This window comes from Gracilinanus agilis, chromosome 2 (genome assembly GCF_016433145.1).
Source record: "Gracilinanus agilis isolate LMUSP501 chromosome 2, AgileGrace, whole genome shotgun sequence".
Classification (NCBI taxonomy): domain Eukaryota; kingdom Metazoa; phylum Chordata; class Mammalia; order Didelphimorphia; family Didelphidae; genus Gracilinanus; species Gracilinanus agilis.
Window position 1 is genome coordinate 458,943,062 of NC_058131.1, and position 14,938 is coordinate 458,957,999.

The window sequence follows — 14,938 nt, forward strand, 5'->3', positions numbered from 1 at the left end:
TTCATTGTTCGAATGAATTACAAAGAACTTACTACCATTCATGCAGGCATGCATGTTTGTGCTTATATATACATATTATATAGCTACATATATGTAGAAAGAATAACTTATTAAAGGATTTTAGAGTTGGAAGGCACTTTGGACCTCCTTTTATCCAATGCCAGAAACTGTATTGACAAGGTGATCAGCCAGATTCTTTTTGAAAGTCTTGTTTCACCACTTAGATGGTAAACTTCTTAAGGTTGGGATGATGTATTGTTCTTCTGTGTAATAAAAATGGATGAAGAAATTGAGAAACAGATTATAAATAGAAGTATGATTTAGAAGTGGTGAGGGACAATCATTTGGCCATCTGTTTGAATGCCCTTCTCTTTGAAGCTGATAAACTACTTACTTGTAAAGGTGGACAACGCGATTATGTGAATTATTAATTTGGATCTGAATCTAACTAACAATAAGAAAGTGGTTTTCTGAAAGAGAAAGTGTGAAAATTTTGCAAAGAACTGACCTTGATAGATAAGCATAGATATCCTGAGGAAAACCTAGCATAGTGTGATAATGCACTCAGAATTTTGAGTAATAAAGATGTCAAAGAGTTTAAAGAGAAGATGGGCATAATCTGAAGACCTAAAATTACTAAGGAATGTATCTCAAGTTGGATGGGATGCTCTCAAGAATAAAATTTTGATGAGAAAAGCAAACACTTCCAACAAGGAGAGAAGAATTACTTAAATAATGTCAACTTACATTTTTGTAGAACTTTAAGTTTTATTTTATTTTTAAAAAATCCTTACCATCCATCTTGGAATCAATAATGTGTATTGGTTCCAAGGTAGAAAAGTGGTAAGGGCTAGGCAATGGGGGTTAAAACTTGCCTGGGGTCACACATCTGGGAAGTGTCTGAGGTCAGATTTGAACCTAGGACCTCCTGTCTCTAAGCCTGGCTCTCAATCCACTGAGCTATCCAGCTGCCCCATAGAACTTTAAGTTTTATAAAAAGTTTACTTCACAACAACCCTGCCAGGTAGATCATGTAAGTATTATTACCAGCATTTTACAACTGAGAAACAAAGAAATTAAATGGCTTTCTCATTTAACATATAGTTATAGAATATCAGAGATAGGATGAAAACTCAGATTCTATGATTTTAAGTGCAGCAGTCTCACTCTTGCACTGACTAAAGAGATTAATATGAATATAGAACTGAACAAAAGGATATGTTCTAAATTTCAAAAGCAGGGAAAAAAGGTAGAATTTCTAACTACAGATTAGTAACTATGACTTTGATTTCTTGTTCTCTCCCTTAAAAAAACAAAAAAAACCCAACCAAACCAGGAAGAATTATTGAAGAGATATGTGTGAGCTTTTAGAATGGAAAATATTGATCACTACATCAGTAAATATTTATTAAGCCCCTATTATATGTCAGGCATTGTGCAGGAGACAAAATGTGTCTGTCCTCAAGGTGCTCTCAATCTAATTGGGGAAACAATAAGCAAAAAAGTATGTACAAGTAAGATATATAACATAAATAGGAAATAATTAACAAAAGGAAGTCACTAGAATTAGGAGAAGTTGGGAAAGGCTTTGTAGGCGAGGCTTTAGTTGAGTTTTAAAGAAAACCAGGGAAGGCAGCAGGCAAAGATTAGGAGGAAGAGCACTGCAGGCACAGGGACAACTTAAGAGAATGTGTGGAGTTGATGTGAGGGAGTGTCTTGATCATTGCATAGCCAGAAGGCCAGTGTAATGGGACTGTGATGGGGTAGTACAGGGTAGTGGTTGTGGTGGGGAGTAAGATCTATCACTGTTGCAACTGGAAGAGAGTATAACATTTAAGTGAGGTAAACTAAGTCATTGATCAGAAAACCTGCTTCTCCCTGGAGAAAGTGAAAATCAGACACGAGCTTTCCTGTGATGGTCAGTCAGCTCAGAACTAAAACAACATATGGTTAGTGTCCATGAGAAAGTGACACCCTTAATAATAAGGAAGCCAGTATAGAATAAGATATACAATGGTATGTCCTATACCATGCTCATGATGCATCTGGCTTCTAGATGATAAGGCTTGCTTACTTCAATTATTTTGTTCCTGATCATCAAGGTAATGTCTCATTAATGGACACTGTTTGCTTTGTATCTTGCACCCTATAAAAACTGCTTTAGTCTGACGCAGCTTTCACTAGGAAAGTTGGCCCTGACCAGTAGGTACATTTCTTAATCAAGTGATTAATAAATAAATATTGGTCCCATTAATTTGAACTTCTGAGTGTCCAGACTCGCATTATGAAGTACTCCACTTCAACATAACAGGATACTGGGCTTGTTATTTCATTGGTACAGGAAACTCATAGATGAGGAAATTCCCTCTAACATTGTAGAATTGCACCTTTTCAGTAACATCGTTTCAGAGTTGCCTAGGACATTATAAGGATAAGCGATTTTCCCCAGGATTACACAGCCAGTACATGTACAGAATAGTTCTTAAACCTGTAACTTAACTTTTAGCTCTCTCTCTACTACTGTTTGGCATAAAAGAATAGCTACAGCCAATTATCTTTATCTCCATCTGGGGTATATAAAATATACCTTTATCTCTAACTGGGGTACTAATGACTCAGGTCTTTGAAATCTGTGTTCTAGAGAACTGAACTGGAACACTCTAGGAGCAACAAGTAGCCCTTTTATCCCTAATAGCCCAGCTTGAGTGCAGCTATCACAATAAAAAAAAATGGAGCCATGGGCAATATGTCTGGCATTATTTTTGTGCTAAGGAAAGCAAAATGTTTGGCTACAGAGCATATCTGAAAGGAGACACTAATCACCCAACTCACCTGCACAGAGCTGGATACAGTACCTGCCTGTTGCCTAAGTACTATGAAGTAGGCTTCTGTCACCCCTTAATAGATGGAAATAATAATCTTTGCAACATTTTGGTTACTTTCTTACCTAGATAGCATGCCCAGAGGTGTAACATTAAGTGATCCCATCAGCATTGCAAGGGCCATCCCTGGAGCTTCCCGTTCTATTACTTCTTTTGTAGCCTGTAATTAAAGATTAAACAGCACACTGAGTGAAATTAACTAAAGAAGGGGTAGGTGAGTGGGGAGGGAATGAAACTAACTTGAAATTTAAAAACTATTCCCTTTTCTCTAAAACTTTTATCTTTTTTGAAAAAAGTACCAATTGCCTAACAATGCGCAATTGTCTATAGCAGATATTTAAAAGTATAGTGATAAAGACAACTAGCACAGAAACTACTTTCCTGTCAGGTTTCATCACTTTAAAATAAGAAAATAGTAAAGATTTTCACCTCTTTCCCTAAATCTAACTAAAAAACAAAAAACAAAACAAAATTAACCTAAAAATTCTCCAAATAACTTAGAATAATGTTATCGATATGAACATATCAAAGATTTTCTAAAAAAATTAAATTAAAAAATCAGCATTAGGAAGGGAACAAAATAAACATAAGCATATTTACAATTATTTAGATTTTCAGAAGATCAGATATCTGAGGTTCTTAGGTTGCTTTCCTGAAAGGGTAGGGACTCTTTACCAATGTAGACTGGCACCTTTTCTGCAATTTGTAGTCTTTAAGAATTGACTGAAGCATTCATTTGCTTTGTGTAAGGTCACAAGATAAGTGTATATGTTAGAGCTGAAATATGAATTCAGGTCTTCCTGGCTCTTTATCCACTATTCCATAGCTGCTTATCATGGGTGAAATAATTAAGCATACCAAGCACAGAACCACCCAGGGTTTTTTTTTGAGATCCCTTCATTACTTAATGATAGGGCTCAAAAGGATCTGAAGAAGTAATTTAGACCAAAGTATCAAACTAGAGCCTTTAACTCCCCAGTGTAGCCTAAACTAGATTAAGATGTAATTGAGAAATGTTTCAATAAAATAAAGGAAAAAAAGAATACAATATAATGTTAATTTCTGTTTTTCTAAGCCATGGGAGGCCTGTAGGAATTAATTTCTAACTAAGTTTGGCACCATTTATCTAGACCAGTGATGGGCAAACTATGGCCTGCAGGCCAGATGCAGCCCCCTGAAATGTTCTATTCCGGTGTGTGACATTATTTCTAATCTGATGAATACAATGAGTAGGATACAATACAATGAAACTTTGAAAGAGTTGCCTTAGAAACAGACGGACAGATGAGCATTTCCTTTCCTTTGGCTCCCTCTTTAAAAAGTTTGCCCATCACAGTAGCCCATTTCCTGTGTTGGAATAGAAGAAAAACTCTAAAATCCACCTTTCCCCATATTCTCTAACATGGTATCAGATGCATGCTACATGTTGAATAAATGTTTATTGGTTGATTCAGTGATTCAGAATATATACATCAATAATCTAGTTTAAAAAATAAGTAAGAATGAAGATATTATCTTCATATGCACTGAAACAGAAAAGGTAACTGGCTTAACTATATTATAAATGTGAAGAATAAGAAAAAAACTATTTGAAGAGATCAGATAAAATGGGATGAGTTACTAAGGGATGTTGTAGAAGTTCCTTCTATAAGAATTATAATTAATCAATAGAAAGCTATTTGTTAAATGCTTGCCATGTGCCAATTACTATCCTAACGTGTTAAATCCAGGGGAGACAAGGAAAGGCAAAAACTGTTTCCAATGAGATTACATTCTAATGGAGGAGACAGCATGTAAATAAAAAGGTACATATATAACTACAACATAGAAGGAAAAGAACCTTAGAGAAGAAAGCTCAATTAGCTGGAGGGAACCAGGAAGACTTGTAAGAGGACACATTTGAGCTGCATCTTGAAAGAAGGTAGGGGTGTCAAGAGTGAGAAATGAAGAGCTAGTATGTTACAGACATGGGGGACACTCAATACAAAGAAACATGAAAATAGGAGATGGAAATTTGTTGGTAGGAACTGAAATGTTGAATGCAAGGAGGAAAGTCAAATGTGAGAATGCTAGAAATGTAGAAAGAGGCCAGAACACAAGGATATTTCAAAATCCCATTTTTTTAGCTATATGGAGAATGGATTAAGGTGTGGAGAGACTTGAAATAGGGAACCAAATAAGAGACTAATGCAAATGTCTTAGTGAGAGGGGATGAGGGTTTGAATAAGGGTGGTGGATTTATGAGATGAAAAAAGATACACAGGAGAGATGGGAAGGTAGAGATGACAAATCTTGTCAATTTAGGATAGTTTCAGTGTTGTCTGCTTTATTTAATTCCCTTTAGCCCTGTCCAAAATAAGAGGAGAAAAAATGAGGGAAATGAACCTGCAAAACAGAATTTTACTAGATAATCAGTTAATTAGCAAGCATTTATTAAGTGCCTTCTATGTGCATGGCACTGGGTATGTAAATACAATAAAGGAAATAATTTCTTTTTGTTAAGTAGCTTACATTCTAATGGGAAAAGGAAAAGCAGGGAAGGAAAAGGAGAAATTATGGTAGAAGACAACAAGAGATTGATATTTCCATGGTGGGCATGGAGAAGCTCATTCCAAATAAGATTAAAATTGAGGCTGTCACCCACTTAGGATCAGGTTAGGAGTTAAACTAGATGGATATTAATATTCCTTACAGCTCTAAATCTAGGATCCTATATTTGGCAGTTGGTTAATTCAGAAGATTTTCATCAGATGTGGAAGAATGCTGTGGAATCAGATCCTAAAATAATAGATATATAGCTGAAAGAGAACTCAAGCCCATCTAGTTGAACTCCTTGAGTTTACAACTGAGGGCAAGAGTGGTTTAGTGACTTGCCAAAGGTGAAAAAGACAGTAACAGTACAGGTAGGATTTAAAATTAGGTCCTTTGACTTCAAATTTAGAACTCTTTCTAGTGCATCTTGCTATCTACTACTACCACTATACAGACAGGGCAGGAGTTCATGCGTCATCTCTGACATTTTCTATGATCATAGATGATTCACTCAAACCCTTTTGAACCTCAGTCTCCTTCCCTATAATGATAGATAATAATACTTGTACAAACACATACTTTTATTGGTCTGCTATAATAAAAGCAATATGTTATTATGAATTATATTTAAACTCATTATTATTTGACTACCAGCCTTTCAAATTCTAGTATAATACAAGCTAATGCAACATTAAGCAATATCAAAATTTTCAAAATAAAATGGACCAGAAAATTATGACCTCCAGAATCTAATATCTTTTGGGAAAGAGGACAGTTTTAAATGGAAGGGATATGTAGAAGATATATGAAGCACTTAAGTGATATAGTAGATAAAAGTACCAGGTCCTGGAGTCAGGAAGATTTACTTTCTAATTTCCAATCTGGCCTCAGATATTTAACTAGCTATATGACCTTGGACAAAGTCACTTAATCTCTTATGCCTCAGTTCCCTCAAATGTAAAGAGCTGGAGGAGAAATTGGCAAACCACTCCATTATCTCTATCAAGAAAAACCCAAACGGGGTCACCAAGAGTCAGACATGTCTGAAAAAAATGACTCAACATATATAGAAAGGTATAAGAAACATACGCAGGGAATCAGTTGTCAAGAGAATTCCTTTATTCTTTAAAAAATTTTTTTTTCCACAGAAAGTAGGCTCATGGATATTTGTGTTAATTTATTAGCTAGCCTATCCTTGAATCAAATGCAACATCACAAGGTGATTCCTTTTTTTTGTTTGTTTACTTAATTGAACTGTACTAATATCTTTAAAGAATTTTAAACTTGGTATAATATCTAATTTGGGTCATGTTAATTGAAGAGGTGAAAATACTACAATGAGCCATATCCTAAATTCATAGAAGCCATGAAGGCAGTATTCAGATTCTCAACAGGTACCTATTGTAAGGAACACATAATTGAAAAATGATTTCCCAAGGCCTCACAACTAGTCAGAAGAAGTTGAATCTGTACTTGGGTTCCCTGGAACCTAACATGATTTTTTTTCCCCTTAAAAAATACCATCTCTCAGATTTTTGTATGCTAGAATCTGAGCTTCAAGGGAACATTTTCCTACTCCTAGGCTATGAATCAATGATGAAAAATTATATTTTAGAATCAATGAAATATTTATCTTAATAAAAAGTAAATAAACACCTGGAAAATTGGAAGACTGTGACAACAGTAAAAGTAGAAGGCAAAAAAGATATTGTAAGGGTTAAACAGTAGGAGTCTGATAAAAGTAAGAAGAGCAGTTGAATAAAACACTTAGTTTAATTTGAGAAGAAGTACAGATAGAAAATAGAAAAAGAGGAAAGGGAGATTATTATTCTAATACCCTATGACTATACCTAAATTCCTAATACTATCTAAAATTTCTAAAACCCTACTTCTGTCTTCTGAGGACAGGTTCTTCTTGCCTGGCAAGACCAGGCCTATCTAACCTAAACTATCTAAAACTGATTTACTAACTACCTATCTTACTAAATAAACAGACATTCACCACTCATAAACTCCTTCAATCTGTTTTTAGACCCAACTGACAGTACTTAACTGCCAGTAGCCTTTGACCTCCTGTGCTCATGGGATCTAGAGGCAAAAGACCTAACTGCCAAATCTGTTCCTTCCTTATCTCTTCCCTTGTCATCTTGGTAACGGATTCTTCAGCTCTGGCACACAGACCCCTTTCAGTTCTGCTCTACTTAGAAATCCTGCTCTCCTGCCTCTTAAAGAGACAGAGGGAGAGATTAAGAAAAACCCTTTAACAATATGTAGAAAGAAGTAAACGTTTCATCATATAATATCTTGATGGACCCCCAAATATGGTAAATAACATATTCTCCCTCCTCCACTTTTGACTACTAACCTCTCTAGTTTCCTTTATGTCCAATTAAAATCCCACCAGCTATAGTAACAGTTCTCCAATCCCTTTTAATTCCAGTGCCTTATTTTTGTTAAATATTTCCTATTCATCCTATATAATGCTTGCTTTGTAAATATTTTTGCAGTGTCTCTCCCATAAGGTTGAGAGGTAGGGACTCTCTTACCTGTTTCTGTCTTTTTGTGGTTAGCATAGGTGCTTGATAGGTAGTAGGAATTTAATGAATGTTTAATGAATTGAGTGGTAAAGTTAATGATATTGTAATAACTACAGAACTTCAGGTGAGATAGCATGCTTAAACTAGGGTTCTTAAGGAATATGATTAGATCAAGAGCAAGATAACCAATGTGAAAAACAAGAAAGGTAAATGAGAGTTTGGGGGAATGTAAGGAAAAATAGGGAAGAAATAGTGGTCAGGAGGGATTCTGGGTATTTTATTTTTAAATAAATAATATTAAAGTTACCTATATAAGAGTAGGTAAGCTTATGTTTGTTATTATTGAGGGAAAAGCAGGAGTAGATTTTATGACTAGATTGCAATAGGCAAGAGGCAATATAACTAATTGCTCTAGTTTTGAAGAATCTGAGCCTATGGAAAAGCTAGAATCAGGGAAACAAAAAGTTAGTATAATCTAGTAGGTAAGGCACTTAACGGGGAGTCAGGAAAGTTAGTCTTACTTTTGACATACTAGATTTATTCACTGACTGCAGAGAGACAGGTATTTGAATCTGGGAACTGATAATATCCTTCTAAGTGGGCAAATCACTTAAACTCTCAGCTCCTTCCACGCCCACACCAATGAACTCTCTAAGACTATAACTTATGTATAACTTGTTGATTTACAATGGATCTCTCTGTGTAGGTGAAATCACCAGTCCATACTTCCTCCTCATGGTCCTCCATAAGAACAATAATATTTGTGGAAAGGAGTTTTCAATTCATATTTAGTAATGATTTAGAAAACAGTTTAAATATTAAAAAGTTTACATTTTAGTTTTTTCATCACTTATTTTATATAACATCTTCAAATAATAAGGTATCTAAATGTTTCCTGTTCCCGATACTATCTTAGCAGAAAAATAAGAAAGCGAAGACTGGATTTGAGGATCACACCACTCAGGTTCTATGAAAGCATGTTTTATAAGATATGAAATATAATAGATTGTGTTCTGAAAAGTCAGGGGTTCATTTTTAATTGCTATTACTCCATTTACTCCATATTACTCCATTAGTCCATACTGCTATTCTGTAAGAATCTCCCAAATTAAACCTCTAGGAATCAACCAGCTCTTGGGATTGTACACTGAATTCTTCATTCTCATCCAATCCTACTTTATAAAGACCAGTTAATTCTGGAAACTCCATGAAAAATTGGTGGTTTTAGGCAAATTTGACATTTTTTAACATAGATATCACTTAGTATAACAATATGTCATCACTACTTTGCTGATATAGTTCAGAAAAACTAATCTCTCTATTTAGCATTAGGCACTAATTTATTTAATGGAAATGTATGAAGAATTTCCACTTTCTTTTCTGGGTAACCTCTTCCTTGCCATCTCCTCCAAATCTAACTAATTTTTGACCCTGACAGTATAGTGAAGAAAGTCAGAAACAAGCTTGAAAAAAAAAAGGAAATCAAAAGGTAAGAAAAAGAAGACCTAAGATAGGGAACAGAGAATAGAATTAAAGTATGGGTGGCTAGGGGCAGAGAAGTAGTGAAGGGAAATGGCTCTGGTGAAGTTAATATCAGATGACAAAGGATTCACTTAGGGTAACACTGAGTCACCATGGTGAACTTCAGTTTCTTTAACTCAGAAATGATATATGTGTACTAGATGAATTCTAAGGTCCTTCGAAAAATCTGATATTCTGCCATTTTAATAGATAAGGAAAAGGCAAACCTTAGTTCTTGCCTAAATTATCCCTTACTCTGAATTAGTGGAGTCTAAGATGAAGAGGTTATATTGTGGTTATATATTCTCTTTAAAAATACTTTCCTTTTCACCTCTATGTGCTTGTGTAGCTATGAATCACCTCTGACAGAAGGAAAATGTTATGCATTATGGTCCCTTTTTCTCTGCCCTTGAGCACTAATACTTTGAAGACATCATTAGTTAAAGTTCTAAAGAGCCTTCAAAGACAGATGAAGTTGCAAAAGAATATCATAAACAATGATTCTATAGTGTATGAAAGCTTTCACTGAAAATCATATTCACTTTTTAATTTCACAGAAAAAAGTGACCTTGAAAATAATCATTGCTAATAGACAATGTGATTACTAGATATGTAGACAATATGCAATAATAAAATCCCAAAGAGTACCAATCTTGATTAAGTTCTGTGTATCTTAGTATAAATTGCCAAATATAGTTGGGGTGGGAAGGAGCTACGTTTTGTTTTTTATTATTATAGTCCTATTTCTGCTTACAGGAAAGTGGAAATTGTCTGCTCCACACTTATTTCTGGTCAGGGAGATTTAACCAAAAAGGAACCTCCTGTTAACTAACATTTCTCACATTGCCATCTACTACTCAATTAACCTCCAGAGACTATATTTGAGGGGGCAGTTTTAAAATAAGACAGAAAAGTGCACCAAACAAATAAATGTTCTGTGGTAGTGATTTCATATTGTCAAGATAAAAATCAGTCCATTAACATTTATTAAGTATCTACTTTGTTAGGTGGCAGGCACTGTGTGAAGCACCGAGGATACAAAGAAAAACTTAAAACATAATTAACAACAGCAGCAGAAGTCCCTGCTCTCAAGGAGCCCTGAGTTTAAAGGAGGAGATAACATGAAAACAAGTATGTATAAGTAAATTAGATACTGGATACATTGGAACTGGTCTCAGAGGGAAGGCACTATGATTAAGGAAGATTGGGAAAGACTTCTTGCAGAGGGTAGGATTTTAGCAGACACATGAAAGAAGCCAGGGAAACTAGGAGGCAGAGACGAGGAGAGCCTTTCAGGAATGAGTGACAAAATATGAATATGCCAGGAGTTGGAAGATGGAGTATTATATGTGAGGAACAGCAAAGAAAGGAAGTCAGTGTTACTGGATTGCAGAGCATATTGAAGGGAGTAAAGTATTAGAAGCCTGGAAAGGCAGGCAGAAGTCAGGTTATAAAGAGCTGTAAAAACAAAATGGAGGACTATATATTTGATCCTGAAGGTAATAGGGAGTTATTGTTACCTTGAAGTGTGGAGTCAGGAACACCCGTGTCCAAATTTAGCTTCAGATATTTTCTTGCTAGGTGATCCTGGGTGATCTACCAGGATTTTTCATAATATAAAATAGTATTTGTAATACTAGCTATTGTTATTGAATTGGGAAGGGGTGATATGGTTGAACCTGCACTTTTCACTTTGGCAGCTGAATGGAATACGGGATTGGAAAAGGAGAAGTCTCAGGCAGGAAGATTTTGTGATTCTATTTGGGGTTTTCTTGGCAAAGATCCTGGAGTGGTTTGCCATTTCCTTCTGCAGTTTGTTTTACAGGTGAGGAAACACAGAAAAATATGATTAAGAGACTTGCCCAGGGTGACATAGCCAGGAAGTGTCTGAAGCCAGGTTTGAATTCAGGAAGGTGAGTCTTCCTGATTCTGTCTGCCATTTTATCTACTGTTTCCATATGAGAGATTACAAAGCTAGAAATAATAGGACTTTACAACTAATTGGATAGGTATGTGTAATTCTTAACTGATTAGAGAAATGGACAAAACAGGAATAACAAATTACTTAGAGTTCTTAACTCCTCTAACATCTATTTAGAAGGGGGGAAATATTTTTCCTAAGTCTCTTTTTTCATCTTCTAGATCTTTCTCTAAAATAGACAATAGTGCAAGTAAGGAGAAAAGCTGAGGGAAAATAGGAAGAAAGATATTTCACTGCTTTAGATTATTCCCTGGTGAGGAAACTATCAATGCTGGTTCATACCTTTTCTGGAACTTATATTGTCAGAGAGTTGTGTATAGTACTAGGGCTGTATAAGCAGGATGTGTCAGAGATAGATCTTGAACTTATTATCTTGATTCTGAGGCCAGCTTCTTATCTACTATGCCATACTATCTTAGTATTATGTAAATTCATCTGACCTCTGCCAGTTGAAAAAAGGAGATGGACTCACCTTACTTATTTTACATCAGATTTAAAAAAAAGTAATGCCTAATATTTTAGAGACAATCCCTAGCATTATAGAAAAAAAATCAGTCAAAGCTCAATGGAGAATTTAAAAAAAGAATTTTTTCTCCATGAAGATGTGGTTTTATCATAATATATGTCTTTTCTATGAGTTAATAGAGGTTTCAAATCTTCTTTTGTTACTAGTATAACATTTTTTTGAGAATGGCATTTAAATGTATGTGTGATTTTAGCACTATGGGCATTTCCATAATTATATTGCATATCATTATCATATTTCATTTTTTTCTAAATTTTAATTTCATTATCATCTCAATCTGGCAGCAAAAAACCCAGGACTTTCCCAAGAAAACTGAAAATTAAAGAATCTCCTCTCTTCTTAGCAGGAATGCTTATTGTTAATCACTATTTATATTAGTAGCACTTTCTACAACTGATTTAAAATAAAATCCTTACTGTTAAATCAAACAGACTCTTCTTAACTATCTTGTGTTATGAATTATCTTCAGCATTTACTATTTTTTTTTGTCATTCTGGCCAAAAACTTTTGCTCTTTGTTGGATACTCTTTTCCTTCAGTGTTCATGACACTGTTTTGTCACAGTATTCTTCCTATAAGTCTGAGTGACTCTATTCTCTTTTGTAAGATCATTATCTCTGGGCCTGCTCTGAGAGTAAATGTATCCCAAGATTCTATTCTGGTCCCTCTTCTCTGTGTTTTCTCAGTAATTTTTATAAGTTCCCTTATATTCAGCTCTCTTCTCTGTGGCAATAACTACTAAATTCCCATATTCAGCTCTTATCTTTCTCTTGTCCTGCATCAATACCTGCCTAATAGAGGAAATAGGCAATTTATTTGTGTAGGCATGTCACTTAATTTGATGTGTGATAAACTAAATGTTATTTCCTTCCCTAAACTTGCCCCCCCCCAATTAGCCTCCAAAAGTCTATGAAACATATGCCACATCTTCCAGTTAACCATGTCTATAAACTCAGAATTTATTTCCCTCTCCTCCATTATCCAACCAGTTGCTTTTTTTACTTCCTCAACATCTCTTGAATTCATATTCTTTTTTCTACTCTTTTTTACTACAGCCATCTTTTGGACTACTGAAACACCCTCTTAATTGGTCTCCCCAGTTAGTCTATTTACCCCTCTAATCCATCCTCTACAGCAGCTATATTGATATTCCTAAAGTATAATTCTAATCATGCTTCTCTCCTCCTGCTGAAGAAGCTTTAATGACTTCCTATAACCACTATAAAAAGATATAAATCTCTCCTCTGTTTGGCATTTAAAGCCCTTCGCAATCTGGATTCAGCCTAACTTTCCTGACTAATTACATATTATTCCCCTACCAGTTCCCTATTATTCTGTGCTTCAACCTACTTGCTGTTTCTTACATAGAATATTCTGTTTCCCAACCCAAACAGGCTGCTTCCATGCTTAGCATGTGCTTCCTCTGCATTTTGGCCTTTTGGAAATCCTTGCTCCTTCTAGCCTCATATCAAACACAACCTCCTTCAAGAGGACCTTCCTGGTTCCTCTGAATATATCCTGAATTGATTTATATGTGAATAGCATGCATCTACCTACTCTTTACTCCAATAAAACATAAGCTTTTGGAGGGCAAGGGCAGTGTCAGAGTAACCAGTACAATGTATGCAATAAAAGTGCTCCATAAAAGCTTGTTGGCAGATTCCAGGAATTTCCAGGAAAGCTGTATTCCCACCCTTCTATAGGTGCTTTTTTTTTTGGCCAATTTTTAACGTATGGATTATTTATCTGCATTTTTTAATGCTGTATGGAAGGATATATGGTACTCCCATAAAGTGCCCTGTTCTGTCACTGGCTATCTTCAACTACATAAAAGAAAATGTTATTTTATTCTACCTCTTGAAATTCAATACATAGTTTATATTTATAGAAAGCTACAAAAAATTAGTTCCTGAGGTCTGTGAAACCATGAAGTTGAAAAATAATCCAATTTGGGACAAAAATGAGAGGCTTTTGGTCAGCTAGTATTCTTGACTGGTGAGTATGTTGGCTGTGTTGACTAGAGTCCAATGTTCTCCCACATTTTCATTAATGTTATCAAGTGTTAACTGAGGATTGCAAGCAAATTTAAGGCAGCTACCTTCAAAATTGATATAATGGATTTTTATTTATCTTAATATTATGACAGTCAATGTTTATAGTAGATAGAAGCTGGAATTGGATGACCTAAGTTCATGTCCTGTCTTGACATAGAATGCTTCTGTTGGTCAGTCAACAAACATTTATTTATTAAAAAAAATTTAAATGTTATTAAAAAAACCCTTAGAATAAAAATTAATTAAGTTTTGGTTCTAAGGCAAAAGAGCAGTAAGGTTCAGTGACTTGCGCAGAGTCACACAGCTAGGAAATATCTGAGGCCTAAATTGAAACCAGAAAAATTGCAGGCCTGGCTTTCTATCCATTGAGCTATCTAGCTGCCCAAGAAGCATTTATTAAGTGCTCAATATGTATCAGACATTTTGCTTTGGATTAGGGACAGAAATACATCTAAGACATAGCTATTGCTCTCAATGTTTCATATTCTAAAGGGTGAGACAATGTAAAAATAAATATGTAACCATATAATATATACAATGTTAAATTATAGGTAATCTCTGAAGGAAGGATGGATTGGAAAAAGCTGTCTACAGAAAGTGTAGCTTCTATAGGTTTAGATTTGAGCTGAATGTCTTGAAGAAAATGGTGGGGACAAAAGTTGGAGGTAAAGAGGGAGATTATCCCCAGTAGGAAAACAACTAATGCAAATGGAATTGGGAAATTAAGAATCATGCGTAGGGAAAGAATTGTGGTAGTAGAAATCCAGAAAAAAACATATGATTTATCACTTGTTTATGTGGGTATGTGATTTGGGGTTTTGATTATAAAGGATTATTCTTTTACAAAAATGAATAAAATGGAAATGAGTTTGAGTGATTATATATATATATATATATATATATATA

The 14,938-nt window shown here is 34.9% G+C and overlaps 1 protein-coding gene across 8 annotated transcripts in view; it reads right to left on the minus strand.

Annotated features, from left to right (window-relative positions):
* The window catches only part of GPHN (gephyrin), a 787,688-nt gene that overhangs the window by 351,449 nt on the left and 421,301 nt on the right, over positions 1–14,938 (minus strand). For all 8 annotated transcript variants that reach the window (XM_044664832.1, XM_044664830.1, XM_044664831.1 and 5 more), the window contains one exon: positions 2,948–3,042. In XM_044664832.1, the coding sequence (XP_044520767.1) occupies positions 2,948–3,042 (95 nt within the window). The remainder of the gene's footprint in view (positions 1–2,947; positions 3,043–14,938) is intronic.